Below are 22,455 nucleotides of genomic sequence, written 5' to 3'. Positions count from 1 at the left end.
TTGAAATTAAAAGATTGTCAAAATACTTATTTATTACTTACAGTAATGGGTTAGTATAGGATTGTAATCTAATCTTAGATTCTGAACACACTATTAGATAAGTGATTATAATTTTTCACAAGTTAACTACAGTTCTTTGTTAAGTGTTCTTTTTGTGAAAGGAATGAGTAGCAAAGAGGGTAGGAAACACTGAGGAAGGATTAATTCCACAGACACAAGTGATTTTATTTTTCAAGGTGAGAACAATATTAATAGTGCAATAATTATATTGTAAATCAGAGGTTTGGACCCTACAAAACAGATGTGAACTCAAAGAAATAAAATACGTAACTACAGTCATTGTTGTTCATTGTGACATCTTGGCAACCAAAATAATCAGTTAAGCAACATTGCAACCCCTTTTACTTGTTAATATATTCAACAACATCTCAATGTTTTCCTGATAGTTTTGCCCTTAGCTCTCTTTTACAAGCAGGAAAGAGGGGTATCTGCAGAAATCCAGAGGGTACCTTCTTCATTATGCAAATAAAGATCTTTTATCATGATTGGGGCCCAACTACTTTAACCCAGACCATGGAGAAGCCATTGTTGATTATTCATCCAAGCACATTAATGGGAGTACTGTACAATAACACTGGACAACAAAGATTTTGCTTCCTGAATACTTTTGTATGCATCTTGGGATTTTGGGCTACTGGTCATGAAAATCACCATGAAATTTACCTATCAAACACCAACTTTTTGAAATAACCTATATTTGTTATTTTAATTCATAACTCAAGTCAGAACAACTTTTTTTCACAAGGCATTTGTGTTGGTCCACAAATTAAACAGGTCATCAATGACGGGCAATTTGAAGAACTTCTAGTGGGTCTGAAGAAAATCGCATGGAAGGCATTCAAGGATGTTGTTGAAAATTTTCTTCGCAACTGAAGCACATCAAACTACAAGTACATGCAGCTGGTTGATAATATGCATACAGAACCATAAAGTGCAACATGCCACTAAAGATTTATTTTCTGCATTTCCATTAAAAATCTTTGTGCTGTCAGTGACAACCATGGTGCAATATTTCACCAGGACATTGTGGTCATGGAGAAATGGTATCAGGGCAACTGGAATCCATCAGTGATGGCTGATTATTGTTGGGCACTTATGCGTGATGCCTTAGACATTGAGTACAAATGAAAATCAGCAACAAAACATTTTTGGCTTTGTTGAACTATTGCAAAATATCAGCACTGTTACACAATTAAACACATTATATTCAAAATAACTTAACTTCTTATTTTCTCCAAATTCCTACATGATACAAGTAATCCAAAATTAGATTTGTGTTATGCATCATCATAACCAAAAATAATTTCCGAGAAAGCAATGCTTTTTAAAGATTTGTCCGTCTAGTGTAATCAATAGAAGAGTTGCATTCTTGTGTTTGGACTGATGCATTGAGACTTAACAGGAATACAAAAAACTGCTGATGCTGGAATCTGGAGCAAAATAAACAAGCTGCTGGATAAATATGTCTGGTCATGCAGCACATTTGGAGGGAAATGGATGATGGGTCCTGACAGAAACATTGGCTGTCTACTTAATGATGTCCAGAGTTAATATTGAGAAATTCAGTTACTTTTTCCCAACTTCTCCACCTCTCTGGTTGGCTTGTGTTGAAAGAGTCTGGAATGTTGTTAAACAGGTAGAGTTGCATGATTATGACATCATTCCAGCCTCAGGTCACTTAACCACTATAGTACATTAATTGCGAAAAAAAGCTTAGCAGTTTGACAGAATTTTGTTCAAAAAATTGGACAGTAATCTTATGATACAGTTTCAAGTAACAATTATTTGTAAATTCTGTTTAAAAACAGAACAAGTTTTTTATACACATTCTGTTGAGATTATGCATTTATAAATTGTTTCCATGCAATTTCTCAAATGGAATTTCTAATTCTCATTCAATAGCCTTATAGAATTATGTCATCCCAGTGAAGCTATGTCTTTTGATGGTTCAGAAAATCCTGATGGTACCAGCAGTTATGGTTGAAATGACAATAAAAAGTGTTAATAAAAAGTGAAGTTTGTAGTTTTCCTGACCGTTTTAAACTCGCAGGATGCACTTGGAGTATTGTGAGCAGTTATGGGCCCCTTCTCTAAGAAAGGATGTGCTAGCATAGGAGATTCATAGATGAGGTTCACAAGAATGATCCCAGAAATGAAAGGTTTAATATATGAGGGGCATTGAATGCATCTGGGCCTGTACTTGTTGAAGATTAGAAAAATGGTGGTGGGGGGGGGGAATCTCTTTGAAACCTATTAAATATTGAAAGGGCTAAATAGAGTGAACATAGAGAGAGTGTTTCCTATAGTGGAGGAACCTAGGATCAGAGGGCACAACCTCAAAAATAGAAGGATGCCCCTTTAGAACAGAGATGAAGAGGGATTTATTTAGCCAGAGGGTGGCAAATCAGTGAAATTCACTGCTATAGATGGCTGTGGAGCCCAAGTCAGGATATATTTAAAGCAAAGGTTGATAGATTCTTGATTAGGAAGGGTGTCAAGAGTTACAGGAAGAAGGCAGGAGAATGGTATTGAATGGGATAATGAATCAGCGATGATGGAATGGCAGAGCAGACTTGATGGGCTAAATGGCCTAATTCTGCTCCTATACAGTACCTTATGATCTTATTCACTGAAATATTTATGGTACTATTCTGTAATATGTGAAGATGAAAGTGAAATATATATATTTTTGGATATTAGTATCCCCCCAGAAAACCTGCCTGCCAGTGCTACCAAAGTCCCAAGGAGACCAGATTATCACATTTTTATTATAGTCAGTGAGGGAAGGGTAATTGTTTAATTCTCATTGACGCATTTTAACAACCCCAAATATGATACACAGTTTGACTCTGAAATATGGAATAGAGATTTACTGTAGCTCTATCCTTGGGAATCTGGGAACTCTGCACTGTCACACGTTAGCTGGTGAGTGAGGTTCCAAAGAGTTTGGCCCTTTTATGTTAATTTTCATTTGAGGCCATTCCTAATAGCAATTAGGATGAATCAGGGTTTTAATTGTTCTATTATGTCTGATTCCAATCCAGTAACTTAGGGAAAAAAATAGAATGTTGGGATATATTTATGAGATAAATTATAACTATAAGCCAAGCAATTTTTTTTATATGATTGTACAAGATGTTGGTTAGATCTCAAAAAGTATACTGTGTCCAGTTTGGTCTTCTATTTTCACTTAGTTTTAATTAACTTGATTAATATGTACTTATAAACCCTTGGTCCAAACTTAGACTTAAGAAGTAAATTATAATAATGTAAGTGAGATAACAATGACTGCTTTGAAACATCCAAACAAATTAATATTGGCCCATCTACAATTAGTTTTAACAATGGTTGTAAAGAGAACCATCTGCAAGATGCACAGCAGTAGCTTGCCAAGATTCTTTTGACAGAGCTTCTCATGTACCAGGCAACAAGCACATTAGAACAGTACTTTAATTTCCCCTTCAAGTCACACATCATCTGGATTTCAAAAACTATTGCCTTTCCCCCAGAACAAGTAGCTACCCATTTTAATTCCACTTCCTATTTCAATTCAGATATGACCACCTATGGCCTCCTCCATTGTCATGAGGTCACACTCAGGTTGGAGGAATAACATCTGTATTCCATTTGAGTTGCCTTCAACCTGGTGGCATGAATGTCAATTTCTCAAACTTAATGGCCAATGTCCCCCAAACACTCCCTCACCATTTCCCACCCCCTTTTCCCTCCTCACCTTATCTCCTTGCCCACCCATGGACTCCCTCTGTCTTCCCCCCACCCCCTCGTTTTCTTTCTTCCATGGCCTTCTATCTCTTTCACCAATCAACTTTCCAGCTCTTTACTTCAATCCTCCTCCTCCAGGTTTCACCTATTACCTAGTATTTCTCTCTCCCCCTCGCCCCACCTTTAAAATCTACTCCTCAGCATTTTTTCTCCAGTCCTGTTGAAGGGTTTCGGCCCAAAATGTCAACTATACTTCTTTCCGTAGATGCTACCTGGCCTGCTGAGTTCCTCCAGCATTTTGTGTGTTGCTCAGATTTACAGAATCAGCAGATTTTCTCTTGTTTGCCTTTCCTTCATTGTCATTGTAGCAAAATCTGTCACTTTTTACTTAACACTATTATTAAAATACTTACGTTAGATAAAATGCTTTGTTTAACAAAGTCACCTGAATGAAATAAACCATAGGCTTGCCAGTCATACTCATATCCTGTGAATGAATATTTTGGACAGAAACTTATGGTGCAAGACATTAATAAACTTGTAAAAAGTGCAAATAACTGGCAAATTAATTTGAAAGATACTTGAGAGGTAATATTTTCCAAGGAAATGGAGGTCATTTGCTATTTTGGAGATGTGACTTTAGAGGGAAAAAGAATCATTGTAAATTGCACGAAGAGCAGAAAATGTTGGAGACATTCTGTAGATTAGATAGCACCTATGGAAAGAGAAAAAGAGTTATCGTTTCAGTACCAAGATCGTTCGTCAGAACTCTATAAATTGTGCTGCAGGCATCATGTAAAGGTGAACGAGTATGATGATTTAACTCTGGAGGGATACGAGTGAAAAATGGGGATGGAATTCTAAACCTTGCTTTGGTATTGCGTAGATTCCGTCATCATGATATATATCTGATATTGCAGGGCATGTATTTTAACTATGATACCACATATGTCAGGAAGGGATGAAGGAATTTTTTATATCTTTTCTTCCGAGAAAGGGTTCAGGGAAGACTTAAGAGATCTTTAAAATCGTGGAAGATTTTAGTAGAATGAATACAGTTAGGATGTTCCCATTCGTGAATAAGAACACAAGTGGAGGAAATTGGTGTTTAAGTAACGCAATAGAATAATTAGAAGAAACTTATTTGCCCAAATTGCAATTAGAAAACGGGATCTACTACTACAAGTGTGACTAAATTGGTCAGTTTAGAAACAAAACAACGAGAGAAAGAAGATTACAGAGGTTTAGCTGAGGAAGTGCGGAAAGGGCAAAATGTGACGTTCCAAGGTCCAAAAGGCTCGTTGATGTTCCGGGAAAATTAATACCCGGACGTTTGGAGATTAAACAATAAAGAATGTATTTATTTTAAGGGTGGCAAACTTGCTCATTACTTCAGATTTCATATGCAAATGTCAAAAAAAAATCCCGGTTGTAGCCTTCCCCTCCTCTGAACTGAACAAAGATCACAAGTATGCAGCTCACACCCGGAAGCAGTCGTTACTCCGGGTGAGTTGTAGCGGGAGGCGGCCCGGCTGTGGACCGGAGACGTGGAGGGGTGGTGGTAGACAGTATATTTGAACAGCAGCCTTTCTATTTATCGGTGGGAGAAACGAGGAGTCGTCGCGTTGGTTCTCGTCGTATGGTGATTAACTGTTTGGGATCTCTAGCCCGGAAGCTGCTGCAAATGAAGCCCAAGGTGGTTTTTGTGCTTGGTGGGCCAGGAGCCGGCAAAGGGACCCAGTGCAGCAACATCGTCAAGGTGGGTAGCCGGAAGGAGGGAGGACAAGCGGCCAAGCCTGCTAGGAGAAGCCGTGGGCCGAGCACTCCAGCCAGGAGGAAATAACAAGTCCATGTGGCTGAACCGATTTACTTTTAAGGAGGGCGAGTGTATGTGGATCTGAGCAAGTCTTCGGACGTGGAGCCGCGTGGCAGGCTCTTTTAGAAAGTACAAGCCCAGGAGGTCCGAGATGGATTGTCAGATTGCATTTAGACATGGCTCCATGGCAGGGAGCAGGGTGTCTCAGTCCGAATCGTCCCGTTTATTTCCCTACGTAGATGCTGCCTGATTTGTCGAATTCCTCCAACATTTTTGTGTGTGTTGATCAAGACTTACAGCGTCTTCAGAGTTTCTTGTGTATATGATAATAATTGACGGATGTATTTGGAAGCTATTGTCAGTGGAATTCCAAAAGGCGTATGATTTAGAACTGATTTAGTTAGAAACAATTCACATTGGAAATCTTTCAAAAAAATGAGCAGGAACTACTCATGAGGTCACTATTTGTGGAGAGAGAGTTTACGGTTTATGACGTTTTATTTTATAAGTCACTGCATGCAATTAAGTCAGTTCCTGTCCACAGTTGCTATCTGATCTGCGGATATACAGCATCTGGTGTTTTTTGTTTGCTTTTCATTCGTAAATTAGCTGTGAAGACACTGAGAAGACACACTTTCAGTTGGAGAATATAAATGGTGTGGTGATTTGGGGTAATGCATTAGGGGAGCAGTAAATGTGTGAATACCGAATGGCATAGAGACCTTGATGTGTATATTCACAGATCCTTAAAGGTCGCATAACAGGTCAATGCGCAGTTAAAAAATGCTGCATTGTACTTTCTGTGTAACTTTACATAACGTTCTTTGTACTACTTCAACAATGACCTGATCTAATGAAATTATCTATATACATAACATGCTACACAAAGTTTTTTCGTTGTACCTTGGCAGATGCAGTAACAAACCAATTCACCGATTTTAGCATAGAGTATCAGGACAGTGATGACGTTAGGCTAGAATTACATTCACATTACTGCAAACATTACAGGGAAAAATTATGATAGCACAGGAGGGCAAAGATGTCAGGACTGGAAAATATTAGCTGTGAGGAACAACTGGATGAAAGCGATCCTCTTTTGGAAATGAGGCCATTGATATTTAATCTAGAAGCATAAAGTAGATGGATAAATAAAAAGGACTGATTACACTCAGGACAAAATCAGAGGGTATACATGTAAAGTATTTGGGAGAAGAATTAAAGTGGAAATGAGGAAAATATTTTTTGCTGAAGGATAGTGGGGTTTTGGATCTCACTCCTTGAAATAGTGACCGGGTTAAAAACTTTAACCATACTTAAAATGTATGTGGAGTTATACTTAGATAAAGACTCAGAATCAGGTTTATCATCATGCACATATGCTGCGATTTTTTTTTTTGTTGCACAGAATTGTGTAAGACAAGTATTATAAGTTACAATAAAAATAAATAATTAAAACCAAAGAGGGATGCAAAAATTAAAAGGGAATAGATAACATAAAAAATCTTTTTTTTCTTGGTAGGGATGTCTAAAATAAAAGGACGTGTCTCGTTTGGGAGGTAGCTGGTTTATAGGGGATCTGAGGGAAGTTTCTTTCATAAGGAGAGAATTTGGAATCTGCAGCTTGCCTGAGCTGGCAAAGGAGGCAGATATTCAAGCAATATTTAGGAAGCTGCTAGGCAAAGAGATCTCGGAGTCCTTGTTCATCAGTCACTGAAGGTGAATGAGCAAGTGCAGCAGGCAATGAAGAAGGCTAATGGAATGTTGGCCTTTATTACAAAGGGAATTGAGTACAAGAGCAAGGAAATCCTTTTGCATTTGTACAGGGTCCTGGTGAGATCACACCTGGAGTATTGTGTACAGTTTTGGTCTCCAGGGTTAAGGAAGGACATCCTGGCTGTAGAGGAAGTGCAGTGTAGATTCACGAGGTTAATTCTTGGGACTCTCTTACGCAGAGAGGTTAGAGAGACTGGGCTTGTACATGCTGGAATTAAGGAGATTGAGAGGGGATCTGATTGAAACATATAAGATTATTAAGGGATTGGACAAGATAGAGGCAAGAAATATGTTCCAGATGCTGGGAGAGTCCAGTACCAGAGGGCATTGTTTGAGAATAAGAGGTAGGTCATTTAGGACAGAGTTAAGGAAAAACTTCTTCTCCCACAGAGTTGTGGGGGTCTGGAATGCACTGCCTTGGAAGGCAGTGGAGGCCAATTCTCTGGATACTTTCAAGAAGGAGCTAGACAGGTATCTTATGGATAGGGGAATCAAGGGATATGGGGACAAGGCAGGAACTGGGTATTGATAGTAGATGATCAGCCATGATCTTAGGATGGCGGTGCAGGCTGGAAGGGCTGAATAGTCTACTTCTCCACCTATTGTCTATTGTCAAACCCTTGAATTGCCATGATGTAGCTGGCTATGGACCAATATAGTTAAGTGAGACCAGATTAGCTAAGTGAGATGGTTAATATGGTCTGTTTCTGTGCTGAAGGCTATTTTGTAAGTGCTGTGAGGTTGGGTAAGTCATTTTTTTCTCAGCATGGACACAAGGGCTGAATAACCTTTTTTATTGCGACTTTTCTATGATGATTCTTTTCTGAATGTTAGACATTTGAATGTGAAAACTTTTCTGTCAGTATGATCACATTTTTAGTCATCTGTGTTTCTGAAATTAAGTGTATTGTGTATGAATCATAAACTGCTATCATTTTAGGACATGGACTTTTCCCATATTTATGAGAGATGACCTGGTGAATTTGAGTCATTAGTAAGATATATATTTAAATTAAATGGATAAAATGTGCCTTTTCTGGAGAATATTTTACTTATCTGTAACTGAGTATCTCTTTTCCTAACTTAAATGCACTGACAATACTATAGGCAAAACTGAATTGTTTTTTTTTTGTTATTTGGTGTTAACAGAATCCTGCCAATTCACTTGTATTTTGTGGAAAGAACCTTTTCAGTTTTCTGGTATAGTTAATAGACCAGCTAAATTCATTTCCCATTTCAGCCTAGAGAATACTGAGTATGGGTAGAATACAATCATTTACCAAAATTTGAGAGAATTAATTGAACAAACTACATTATATGAAACAATTTTTTTAAGGTGAAGTCTACAAGTTCCATTTCAAACCAACATTAATATTTAGCATTATTACAATAGTTTACCCCTTAGCTTTATGGGGTACTAATTTACACAGGTTTGATCCATTGTTTATGGAACTGGAGAATCAGACGAGTAGAATTTTGTTGGAATTTACAATGGAAGTAGTTATGCCTATAGAGGATCTATTTAAATACAGAGACATTTTAGTCTTTACTTTCTAACAAAATTATTCTTGCTGTCTAATCTTGCTTGATCTCAGCTGCCCATGTGGAACATTGAAGGAGAGCATCCGGTTTATAATTGGAAAATGATGAATTGTAGTGTTAAGATTATATCTAAGCAGAATACTTTCTGAAAAACATGCTGCTGTCCTAAGAGTAAGAAAATATTAGACTGAATCGTGAGTGTGGTATGTCTTGAATTTTTAATACTATTCATCACGAATGAAAGGCATGAGTTATGGAATGTTTCTAGCACAGCAGGTAATTCAGCTTAAAACCACAAAAATTTGAAACTGATGTCAGCAATCTTTTAACCATATGAAATTGTATGAATTCTTGTAAAGTGTAATTAATTCTGTACCCTTTTTTTTGCTTTGCTTCAGAAATATGGATACACTCACTTCTCTGCTGGTGATCTACTTCGTGCTGAACGGAGCAAAGAAGGTACTCAGTATGGAGAACTTATTGACAATTACATAAAGGAAGGAAAAATTGTACCAGTGGAGATAACTATTAATCTTCTTAAAAGGGTAAGCTTCATTTCAACATGCTACAGAAATTTAAAGTTTCAGGGCTTGGAATTCTTAGAATAATAATTTACTGTTGTAGATTCAATGGCATCTGTGGACAAATTGCTGTATTTTTGTACTTCAATTATACTGCAGATTTATTTTAGAGCGCTGGTGTGGTTTCTGTTTTGCAAAGCCTCTGATCCAAAGATTTGGCATTGAGAAGGCTTCCCAGATGAGTTAAAAATTCATGTTGTTTTAGTATATTGAATACACGTCGTACATAAAATTTGTAATTTCTCCACATTAAACCTATTTAGTGTAGCAATTACTATATTTTAGAAGTGTATAACATTAATGGCTTAATTCTGGTGTTAGCAGCAATGCAGACTGTGCTTTGCCTATTTTTTTACTTCGATTACTAACAGAAGTTAGTTTACAGAGTTGTCCCTGGTGAATGTCATATTAGTTGAACAGCCAGTCATGTTGAAGAATTCTCACACTATTAAAACAGGAAGAAAGAAGCATGGTTTTTAAGCAAATGTCCTAAATGTTTTGCAGAATGAGAAACAAAAGCATGAATACTGAAGAAAAGCTGATCTGAAACAGCAAAGATATTTTTAATAAATACTGTTATTTTAAAATCCAGTATGTTCTGAAATATTAAAATAATTAATCACAATTCATTAATAAAGGGCAGGAGCTGGTTTACAATCAGTCTTGGTTTATGGTATTTAAGCAGTACTTTGAAAAGATGAGTGAGCTGAGGGAATGTATAAAATGCTTACTACCCAAACTTAAATTTCAGCTCTTTCATTCTAGTCCAGGTACTATAGAAAAAAATGGCAACTGTAAGCTTGTGTTCTTGCTCATTTCAAATGTCCAGCTTCTGAAGTGTGCTTTATGATCAGATTTTGAAAATTATCTAGCCAAGTGTTTGCATTACATTTCTTGCTTGTCTTTCAGGCAATGGATGACACAATGGCTGCAGATGCCTCGAAGAACAAATTTCTCATTGATGGATTTCCTAGAAATACAGACAATCTTGAAGGCTGGAACAGGATAATGAATAGTAATGTTGATGTCAAATTTGTCCTTTTCTTTGACTGCAGCAATGAGGTAACTGAACAGTCATTGGCTTGATTGCTTATCAATGGATGAATGCTTAAATATTTTCTGGTGTTCCTCTGTGCAGTCCCTTGGTTATTAAAATGATCAGTAGAATTCTGGAGAGTGAGTTTTGAAAGGTTTTGCATGTGCTGGATATCTGAAATTTAAAAAAAAACACAAAACATATTATTAATACTTAATACATCAAATAGCATTATTGAACAACGAAGTGAAAGTAAAGATTACCTTCTCTTTGAACCATAACCAGTCCCATTACAAAAGGGTTTAAGCATGTATGAGAAGGGAAAAGGACAAGAAAAATAGATATAAGACCATTAAACCAAGTAGAATTAGGCCATTCAGCCTGTGAGTCTGCTCCGCCTTTCCATCATGACTGATTTATTATCCTACTCAACCCCATTCTCCTGCCTTATCCTTGTAACCTTTGGTACCCTGACTAATCAAGAACTTAACAATTTCTGCTTTAAGTATACCCGATAGTTTGGCTTCCACAGCCATCTGTAGCAATGAATTCAACAGATTCACTACTCTCTGGCTAAAGAAGTTCCTTCTCATCTTTGCTAAATGGACACCCTTCTATTCTATGGCTCTGCGCTCTGGTTACAGACTCCCCACTCCCCATAGGAACCTATGGACCTGCCTCAATGACTATCGTCCAGTTGCACTTACATCCATAGTGATGAAATGTTTTGAGAGATTGGTGATGAAACATATCAACTCCTGCCTGAGAAGTGACTTGGATCCACTTCAATTTACCTACTGGAGCAACAGGTCCACTGCAGATGCCATCTCATCGGTTCTTCACTCAACACTGAAACATCTGGACAGCAAAGGTACATACATCAGGATGCTCTTTATTGACTACAGCTCAGCATTCAGTACCATCATCCCCTCAAAACTAAGCTGTTAGACCTAGGCCTCAATATCTCCTCCTGCGATTGGATCCTCAATTTCCTCACTTGCAGACTCCAGTCAGTTTGGATCGGCAACAACATCTCCGCAATCTCCATCAGCACAGATGCACCACAAGGCTGTGTGTTTAGACCCCTGCTCTACTCGCTTTACACTTATGACTGACTAAGCATCACTCCAATGCTGGTGACATCACTGTCATAGGTTGAATCAAAGGTGGTGACGAATCAGCGTATAGGAGGGAGATTGAAAATCTGGCTGAGTGATGCCATAACAACAATCTCTTACTCAATGTCATTAACACCAAGTAGCTGATAATTGACTGAAGGACAAGGAAACGAAAGGCCCACAGTGCATCCTCATCGGTTAGCAACTCTATATCCTCAGTGTTATTATTTTGTGGATCTATCCTGGGCACACACATAAGTGATATGAAGAAAGCACAGCAGCGCATCTACTTCCTTAGGAGTTTGCAAAGATTCAGCATAAAACTTGTGACAAACTTCTATAGATGTATAGTGGAGAGTATATTGACTGGCAGCATCACAGCCTGTTATTGAAATATCAATGCTCTTGAATGGAAAATTCTACAATAAGTAGTGGATATGGCCCAGTCCATCACGGGTAAAGCCCTGCTCACCATTGAGCACTTCTACATGGGGTGCTGTCGCAAGAAAGCGGCATCTATCATCAGGGACGCCCACCACCCAGGTGATGCTCTCTTCTCATTACTGCCATCAGGAAGAACATACAGAAGTCTCAGGACCCACACCACCAGATTCAGGAACAGTTATTTCAACCAGTAAGCTCTTGAACCAGAAGGGATAGCTTCACTCAACTTCACTTGCCCTATCACTAGACCATTCCCACACTTTCAAGGACTCTTCACCTCGTGTTCTCAATATTTAGTGCTTATTTATTTATTATTTCTTTTTTCTTTATTCTCAGTTTGTCTTTTGCAAATTGATTGCTTGTCCTGTTGGGTGCCGTCTTTCATTGATTCTATTATGGTTCCTGGATTTGCAGTGTATGCCTGCAAGAATGACACTGCATGCTAATATTTTTCATGTAATACCATGGGTTCTTAACCGTTAAACAGTGTCATGTGCAGCACTTTGTCAGACGTCTGCGGAAAATCCAAGTAAACAACATCCACTGACTCTCTTGCGTCTATCCTGCTTGTTATTTCTTCAAAGAATTCCAACAGATCTGTGAGACAAGATATCCTTCTAATGAAACCATGCTAACTTTGGCCTATTTTATCATGTGCTTCCAAATTTCCTGAAGCCTTACCCTTAATAATGGACTAACATCTATCCAATTACTGAGGTCGGGCTAACTAGCTTACAGTTTCCTTTCTTCTGCTTCCCTCCCTTCTTAAAGAGTGGAGTTACATTTGCAATTTTCCAATCCTTGGAATCATTCCAGAATCCAATGATTTTTTTCTTCTTAAAAGATAATTACAAGTGCCTTCATAATCTCTTCAACTACCTCTTTCAGAACCCTGGGGTGAGTTCATCTGGTCCAGGTGCTTTATCTACCTTCAGACCTTTCAGCTTCCCAACCAGGTTCTCCTTAGTAATAGCAACTGCACTCACTTCTGCCCCCTAACACTCAAATTTCTGGAATAGTGCTAGTGTCTTCTACAGTGAAGAGGACCACAAAATTCCTCTGCCATTTCTTTGTCCACCATTACTACCTCTTCAACGTCATTTTCCAGGGGTCTGATTTCCACTCTCGCCTTTTTTTTTACTTTTGAAAAAAAAACCAACTTTGTCTTTTATATTATAGGTTAGCTTACCTTTATATTTCATACTTTCTCATTTTTTTAGTTCCCTTCTGTTGCTTTTTAAAACCTTCCCAATCCTCTTAACTTTCCACTTTTTTTTGTTATATTATATACCATCTCATTTGCTTTTATGCTGCCTTTGATTTCCCTTGACAGCCATGGTTGTGTTATCCTCCCTTTAGAAAACTTCATTCAGCTTTGGGATGTGTCTGTTCTGTACCTTCTGAATTGCTTCCAGAAACTCCATCCATTGCTCTTTTGCTGTTCTCTCTACTAGTGTCCCCTTCCAATCAACTTTGGCCAGCTGCTCTCTCAATCCTCTGTAATTCCCTTTACTCCACTGTAAATATGATAGAGCTGAAGTAGGAGAGACAATAGACAATAGGTGCAGAAGTAGACCATTCGGCCCTTCGAGCCTGCACCGCCATTCTGAGATCATGGCTGATCATCTACTATCAGTACCCGGTTCCTGCCTTGTCCCCATATCCCTTGATTCCCCTATCCATAAGATACCTATCTAACTCCTTCTTGAAAGCATCCATAGAATTGGCCTCCATTGCCTTCCGAGGCAGTGCATTCCAGACCCCCACAATTCTCTGGGAGAAGTTTTTCCTTAACTCTGTCCTAAATGACCGACCCCTTATTCTCAAACAATGCCCTCTGGTACTGGACTCTCCCAGCATCTGGAACATATTTCCTGCCTCTATCCTGTACAATCCCTTAATAATCTTATATGTTTCAATCAAATCCCCTCTCAATCTCCTTAATTCCAGCGTGTACAAGCCCAGTCTCTCTAACCTGTCTGCGTAAGACAGTACGGACATCCCAGGAATTAACCTCGTGAATCTATGCTGCACTTCCTCTACAGCCAGGATGTCCTTCCTTAACCCTGGAGACCAAAACTGTACATAATACTCCAGGTGTGGTCTCACCAGGGCCCTGTACAAATGCAAAAGAATTTCCTTGCTCTTGTACTCAAGTCCTTTTGTGATAAAGGCCAACATTCCATTAGCCTTCTTCACTGCCTGCCGCACTTGCTCATTCACCTTCAGTGACTGATGAACAAGTTCTCCTAGATCTCTTTGTATTTTTCCCTTACCTAACTCTACACCATTCAGATAATAATCTGCCTTCCTGTTCTTACTCCCAAAGTGGATAACCTCACACTTATTCACACTAAACATCATCTGCCAAGTTTCTGCCCACTCACTCAGCCTATCCAAGTCACTCTGAATTCTACTAACATCCTCATCACATGTCACACTGCCACCCAGCTTAGTATCATCAGCAAACTTGCTGATGTTATTCTCAATGCCTGTGTAAATCATAAACAGCTGTGGTCCCAATACTGAGCCCTGTGGCACCCCACTAGTCACCACCTGCCATTCTGAGAAACACCCATTCACCGCTACCCTTTGCTTTCTATCTGCCAACCAGTTTTCTGTCCATGTCAATATCTTCCCCCCAATGCCATGAGCTCTGATTTTACCCACCAATCTCCTATGTGGGACCTTATCAAATGCCTTCTGAAAATCGATGTACACTACATCCACTGGATCTACCTTGTCTAACTTCCTGGTTACATCCTCGAAATACTCCAACAGATTAGTCAAGCATGATTTGCCCTTGGTAAATCCATGCTGGCTCGGCCCAATCCTATCACTGCTATCTAGATATGCCACTATTTCATCTTTAATAATGGACTCTAGCATCTTCCCCATTACTGATGTTAGGCTGACAGGATGATAGTTCTCTGTTTTCTCCCTCCCTGCTTTCTTAAAAAGTGGGATAACATTAGCCATTCTCCAATCCTCAGGAACTGATCCTGAATCTAAGGAACATTGGAAAATGATTACCAATGCATCTGCAATTTCCTGGGCCACCTCCTTTAGTACCCTAATATGCAGACCATCTGGACCTGGGGATTTGTCAGCTTTCAGTCCCATCAGTCTACTCATCACCGTTTCCTTCCTAACGTCAATCTGTTACATTTCCTCTGTTACCCTGTGTCCTTGGCCCATCCATACATCTGGGAGATTGCTTGTGTCTTCCCTAGTGAAGACAGATCTAAAGTACTTATTAAATTCTTCTGCCATTTCTCTGTTTCCCATAACAATTTCACCCAATTCATTCTTCAAGGGCCCAACATTGTTCTTAACTATCTTCTTTCTCTTCACATACCTAAAAAAGCTTTTGCTATCCTCCTTTATATTCCTGGTTAGCTTGCGTTTGTACCTCATTTTTTTCTCCCCATATTGCCTTTTTAGTTAAGTTCTGTTGTTCCTTAAAAATTTCCCAATCATCTGTCCTCCCGCTCACCTTAGCTCTGTCATACTTCCTTTTTTTTTAATGCTATGCAATCTCTGACTTCCTTTGTCAACCACTGTAGCCCCTCCCCCCTCCCCTTGAATCCTTCCTTCTCCGGGGGATGAACTGATTTTGCACCTTGTGCATTATTCCCAAGAGTACCTGTCTTTGCTGTTCCACTGTCTTTTCTGCTAGGATATCCGTCCAGTTAACTTTGGCCAGCTTCTCCCTCATGGCTCCATAGTCTCCTTTGTTCAACTGCAACACTAACACCTCCGAGCTGCCCTTATCCTTCTCAAATTGCAGATAGAAACTTATCATATTATGATCACTACCTCCTAATGGCTCCTTTACTTCAAGATCACTTATCAAATCCTGTTCATTACGCAAGACTAAATCCAGAATAGCCTTGTCCCTGGTCAGCTCTCATACAAGCTGTTCCAAGAATGCATCCCGTAATCACTCTACAAACTCCCTGTCCTGGGGTCCAACACCAACCTGATTCTCCCAATTCACCTGCATGTTGAAATCCCCCATAACTACTGCGACATTACCTTTGCCACACGCCAATGTTAACTCCCTATTCAACTTGCATCCAATATCCATGCTACTGTTTGGTGGCCTGTAGACAACACCCATTAGGGTCTTTTTGCCCTTACTGTTACTCAGTTCTATCCATACAGACTCTACTTCTCCTGATCCTGTGTCCCCCCCACCCCCTTGCAAAGGACTGAACCTCATTCCTCACCAACAGGGCCACATTTCTGTCCCTATGATAGCACGTATACCCTTGCACATTCATTTCCCAGGTCTGATCTCCCTGCAGCCATGTCTCCATTATCTCAACAACATCATAGTTACCCATTTGCACCTGAGCTTCAAGCTCATGTGCCTTATTTCTGACACTACATGCATTCAGATATAGAATTTTTAGCCTATTTCTCCTCTCTCTGTTTAAATCACTGCCTATTGTGCTTAACCCAGCTCCCCGAACTCCCATCGGGCTATACGCCCCTTGAATTTTGTTGTCCTTCCTAAATTTACTTATTTTTTCTGCACATTTAACTCCATGTCCCGTCAGACCATCCCTCTGTACATGTGCCCTCCTTATCACTTGTTCCGCCTCACCTTTCTCTACTACTCACTTAATATTCCAGAATCGTGTAGTCCCCACCTGTCCTTTATTCTTCATCTCGCTATCCTCTCTCGCATTCTGGATCCCTGCCCCCTGCAAATTTAGTCTAAACCCCCTCCGAGAAGCACTAGCAAACTTTCCTGCAAGAATGTTAGTACCGCTCCAGTTCAGGTGTAAACTGTCCCTTCGGAACAGATCCCACCTTCTCTGGAACAAAGCCCAATTATCTAAAAACCTGAAGCTCTCCCTCCTGCACCATCCTCTCAGCCACGTATTAATCTGTATAATCCTCCTGTTCCTTGCCTCACTCGCATGTGGCACAGGTAGCAATCCTGAGATTGTTACCCTGGAGGTCCTGCCCTTCAGCTTCGCACCTAACTCCCTGAACTCACTACGCAGGGCCCCCTCACTCATCCTACCCACGTCGTTGGTCCCTACATGGACCACAACATCTGGGTCCTTGCCCTCCCTCTCGAGAATAACCTGCACCCGATCTGAGATGTCCCGGACCCCAGCACCAGGGAGGCAACATACTATCCGAGACTCCCAATCTTCCCCACAAAATCTCCTATCCGCCCCCCTGACTATAGAATCCCCTATCACTACCAGAAGTTAAATGATAAAACTTCAGAAGTGCAAAATAATCGTACAAGGGTTTGTTCCTCCAAAAAAGGAGGCTGAATTCTAGAAATGTGTTTTAGTCTGTGCTGTCTTTTCTGTTTAATATTTTTTTTCCTTTTTCCCTGCATCTATCTTTATAAGCTATAAAGCTTTTACAGCACTGAGCTATAAACTTAACTCTCTTCCAATCCTGATGAAGAGTTTATACATATTGTTTTTCACTTCTTTTGTATCTTTTATTTGCTTTTATCAGATTCTGTATATTGTATTTTTCTTTACTGAAAATAATTTTGTTTTTCTCTCTTTTGCCAAAGATATGTGTGGAACGCTGCCTTGAAAGAGGAAAAGGTAGTGGAAGAACAGATGATAATATCTCGAGTCTGCAGAAAAGGTAGAAATTAAATTCATTTTATAAACATTATTGGATTGGAAAGAGGCTATTAGGCCTATTTTATATGTATTCTTCTTATTCTGTTTGTTTTTAAAAGTTATCTTCCCAAACCATTGATACCTATTTGTTGTACCTCCTCCAGGATTCAGACTTATATGCAGTCTACTAAACCTATTATTGAACGATATGCAAAAGAAGGAAAAGTAAGAAGAGTCGATGGAGCCAAAAGTATTGATGAGGTGTGTAAAATGTAATCAAAGCAAACAATTTCATGCAGTAGCTCTTTGATATAGAGCAAGTGTTATACATGTTTTAGGAAGCTCCTTTTTAATTATAACTTTTGTCGTAAAATGCTGAGCATTCTCTGTCCTATATAATCCACTTTTTGGAATGATTTCTTTTTCCAAAAATGATGTATTTTCTTTCATCAACACCCATGGTCTTCCTGTATTTCATGGCTATCTGGAAAAGACAGATATCAGAGTTGTATTGTGCACGCATACTTTGACAATAAAATGAACCTTCAACCTTTGAATCAAACTATAAAGGAAACAAATAGAAGTTCTTTCTTGAAAATTGTTATTCTGATATTGAAAGGTATCCTTTGTTGACATGAGTTGTAAGGGATTGAAATTATACCTAATTTAGATCAGGACAGGTGATAGACTCCTTTCTATGAAGAATAATAAGCCAGCTAAAAGCCAGAGGATTCAAGAAATTTTACAACATTTTAAGTGATTTTTAAACTCATGATTTCTGTGTGCTAACCCAATACAATAACAACCCAAGCCACACATTAGGAAGCAAAAAAGTAAACGGGGGAGGGAGGTGATGGGAATATCTTATTGGATTCTAAATCCATAATCATTGATTTACTTTCTGTGCATCAGTTTCAGATTCAGTTTATTGTCATTAGAAACCACAAATGCAATGAAGTTAAAAAATGAGACAACGTTCCTCCAGACTGATATCACAAAAGCACATGACAAAACAGACTGCACCAGAAAATCCACATAACGTTTGGCAATCCCCAATCCAGAGTCCGGAGAGGCTGTTGCGTATTAATATCACGCCACCATCTTAGCGCGTTCCCGGGAAAGGAGCTCCAATCCCAGCAGACAAAACAAGACCAAAAACTAAAGCTACAAGACCTGCACAAAACCACGTAGTTACAACAGTGCAAACAGTAGCATAATTTAAAAAAAAACAGACTAAAAATAGTCCAAAGATGTTAAAAGACTATAAGTTCAAAATAAACCACCACACAGTTTCCACAAGTCCTCAGGGTCCCAATAGACTCGCCATCCCATGCAGGCAGCAGAAGGGAATACCCCCGCTATGGACTTACACGGCACCGCCCGACTCAGCCTTGCAGACGCAACACACAATGAAAGCTCTGTCGAACCCAGCCTCGCAGACACAGCACACAGTGAAAGCGCTCTGACCACAGCGGACTCCGAGTCCGTCGAACCTCCAAGCCTTCGACCATCCCCTCCCGCACAGCTTCTCCGAGCACCATCTTCTGCCGAGCGTATTAAGACACTCCCGCCAACAGCCATCGACAACGCGACCCCGAGGACTGGGGGCCTGTTCTTCCTAGCAGAGACCCGGACCTCACAGCAGCAGCAGCAAGGAAGATGGTCTTCCTGGAAATTTCCAGATGTTCCTCCGTGCTCCCACGTCCGTTTTTCATCTGATTATGATTGCACACGGTACCCCGCTTCACAAATAACAGATTATCAGCTCCAGAATGGCAGCTGCAAGTTGCGTCGCACTGCCATCAGGGCATAAATATGACAGCTCAATGTAGAATATTCAGATAAAAAGTGCTTGCATGCTTTGTTTGAAATGGTCTTTTTTCAATTATCTCAGACATAGTAACTTCCTCCTTCTATTAAAAATTTGTTATAGATGAAATAGTGTTGTATATGATTAATGGGTAATATATTTGAAAATGTCGCTAGCTTTGAGAATTTATTCTTTAATTTCTTTTCAGGTTTTTGTTGAAGTCCAGAAAGTCTTTGATGCCGAAAATGAAGTCGACAACGTTTGAAGTTATACAGACCTAATGCTTGTGCTTAGTTAGAATAACTATTATATTCTATCCTTGTTTAAATTACTTTACTTTTGGGTACAAGTATTTTATGTTTTGATGCATTCATTACTTTATGAAAAAATTCTTTAAGATGTAAGGAAGACATTACATTTTCAAGTTCATTTCCCAATTTTCTTCCAACTTCAAATTGTTATTTGTAGAGTAAAAATGTTCATCTGAAACTTGTCCTTGCTTATGGATGTATCCACGTGCTCTTGAAATGCAGTGACTTGTTACTGATTGTTTTCATACCAAATGATCATAATTGTGCAAAATTCAATATTTTCAAATTAACATGCAAATTAATTTGGCATTTTTAGTATCAACTTATACCACATTTGTAAATCTAAACTTAAAGGAAATACAGAGAGTGAAGTATTATGTTAAATAATACCCCTTGTTAATCCTTAAGTGCATTTTTTCTAGAGGAACAACCAAATTAGAAAGAATTACCTTTGAAACTGTGTTTGCACTTGTTCATTTATTTATGTACTTTTAAAAGTTAATTCGTGCATTGGAATTTTTAATGTGTAAAAAGTTCAAAACATTTATGTACATTTCAGTATAGTTTTCCACAGGTTAAACATTTTTAGATGACCGAGTTGATTCTGGAAGTGGTAGCTGAGAAATTTTTGCAGGCTGATATTACGTTGGTTGAAGATCTTGGTTAAAGAAGTCTTTCAAGTCTAAATGTTAGATCTTGAAATGGTGAGAAAAATCAGAGCAACTGAACTGCTATCTTGTTTAAAAACAATGACAAACACTCCCATCATTTTCTACCATTCTGAAACTTTGATAGGACACTTCCTATTGTGAGTCAGCATAGTCTCAAAGCATTTTCTGCATTAGGCGTATGGATTTATTTTACTTGCAGGACAGCAGTTCTTTTGGAACATTGCCACCTAAGCAGCTATTGTTATTTCATTCACCACGCAATGAGATCTTTCAAACATAGCTTTCCTTGTCCATTGTTTTTTCTCTGCATCCCCCACTCCAAAACGAAAGTTCTAATTTCCAATTATGCTGCTTACCACAGTGCTGCCCCTGACCACATTACTGCTCTTCCACTTACTCCTTCCCTTTGCATATGACTAATTGCAGTGAGGACCTGGTGGGCCACAACTGAAATAATTGAATATCCTGCTGCAATGTCCATCCAATGTACAATACCAGTTAAAATGTTATAAATGTATCAAGGACGCTAAAGAAGATCTTCTAAAATTAAGACAGTTTCTGTGCATCGGAAATCATTATAAACACTGGAAATATGGAACAGTTCAGCCGCTACTTGTAAAGTGACAGATCTACATTCCTATTGTAAAGATTCTGAGAGAACAGTTCACCTAAATTTGACCTTCCTTAACAAATGCTGAGTAAATGTTGGGATTTCCAGCACTTCATCAGTTTGTGTTTGAGAATATCAAATAAAAGTTTTACTTGAATTTCTAATTCCAATCCTTCTAGTTTGAGCATTGAATTCCGAGATACTTGTCCATTTATTTAATATAAGGATGACCAGAATACCTCATTACATTTAACATTCATACTTTTTGTTATTTTTCTAAATAATAATTAACTAAATAATTAAATCATAATTTGAATTTCTATTATAATTGATAGCATACTCAAATGTAATAAACTCAGGACTTTTGTTTGCGAAGTTGCAGTAAATATTGTTAGAAACAAAGAGATAATAGTGTACTCTAGATGTGTACTTTGAACTGCCAAGGCTTGGAAGGTGCTTGCAATTTGTATTTTACGATTAGCTGACATTTAATATTAAATAATTACAATTCATTCCATTTCTATAGGTATGAGTAACTCCTTTTGCAGCATCTTTAGCTTTTGTGTCTGGTCATTTCTGACTACGTGAAAACATTTTTGGATCACTAGCAATATTAGAACTATGTATAAATGTAGATTATCTATTTGGTTATTAGTTTTGCAGATTAAAAGAAGTAAAGAAAAATTGACTGCATGTTTGTGTTTGAATTTGAAGAAAAATCATATTTCAGCTTCTTGTAGCTTGGATCTGTAGTTCTATATGGGTTGTATGAGAGAATATATTATATTCAGCTCCATATGATAGATCCATGCTTTATCTACTCTCTGTCCCCTGAAGAAGGCCTTTGAATAGTGTGCCGTAGAGTTTGCAGGTGAAGTATGATGAAATACTTGACTGGTTACTGACTCACTAGGGGAGGTTGTTACCATGGTGGAGTATTTCACAAATTCACTACCCTATAAGAGAAGAACCTTCTCATTTCTAAATGTCATATTGCATATCTGACTCTTGACAGCTGGTTCAAGACCCTGCATCTGGAGGAAATCTCTTCCCTGTATCTGTGCTGTTGAGTCCTGTCAGAATTTTGAAAGTTTCAGTCAGATCTCTCATTCTTCTAAATTCCAGGTGATACAATCTCTCCTCATATAACAGACTTGTCATCAAGTATTCAGATTGATGATTGCATTTCTCTATGGCAAACATTTCCTGCCTTTGGTAAGGAAATCAAAACTGCACATGTGACTCCAGGCATTATCTGGCTACAGCCCTGTAAATTGAAGCAAGACATCACTTCCCTCCAAGGTGTGGGGGGTGCGCTGCTGCACAGTGCTCCCGAGAACGTGGCCTTTGT

General features: G+C 38.8%; 1 protein-coding gene across 1 annotated transcript; it reads left to right on the top strand.

Moving 5' to 3' along the window:
- The first annotated feature begins 5,272 nt into the window (after positions 1 to 5,272).
- Positions 5,273 to 21,792, top strand: cmpk (cytidylate kinase). The gene is made up of 6 exons (XM_059984272.1): positions 5,273 to 5,542; positions 9,313 to 9,459; positions 10,405 to 10,557; positions 17,648 to 17,724; positions 17,867 to 17,963; positions 19,721 to 21,792. Exons 1-6 carry the CDS (start codon positions 5,423 to 5,425, stop codon positions 19,775 to 19,777), a joined length of 651 nt encoding a protein of 216 aa, XP_059840255.1. The 5' UTR covers positions 5,273 to 5,422; the 3' UTR covers positions 19,778 to 21,792.
- The last annotated feature ends 663 nt before the right edge of the window (positions 21,793 to 22,455 follow it).

This window comes from Hypanus sabinus, chromosome 11 (genome assembly GCF_030144855.1).
Source record: "Hypanus sabinus isolate sHypSab1 chromosome 11, sHypSab1.hap1, whole genome shotgun sequence".
Lineage (NCBI taxonomy): Eukaryota > Metazoa > Chordata > Chondrichthyes > Myliobatiformes > Dasyatidae > Hypanus > Hypanus sabinus.
The sequence above is the reverse complement of the archived record's forward strand: the minus strand, read 5'-3'. Positions and strand labels throughout refer to the sequence as shown.

What these genes read in the sequence shown, in the direction of transcription:
- cmpk (XM_059984272.1), top strand. Translation starts at nt 5,423, where the DNA reads ATGGTGATTAACTGTTTGGGATCTCTAGCCCGGAAGCTGCTGCAAATG. An exon ending in ATCTCGAGTCTGCAGAAAAG is followed by an intron (nt 17,725 to 17,866) that starts GTAGAAATTAAA and finishes TACCTCCTCCAG; the next exon opens with GATTCAGACTTATATGCAGT. An exon ending in GAGCCAAAAGTATTGATGAG is followed by an intron (nt 17,964 to 19,720) that starts GTGTGTAAAATG and finishes ATTTCTTTTCAG; the next exon opens with GTTTTTGTTGAAGTCCAGAA.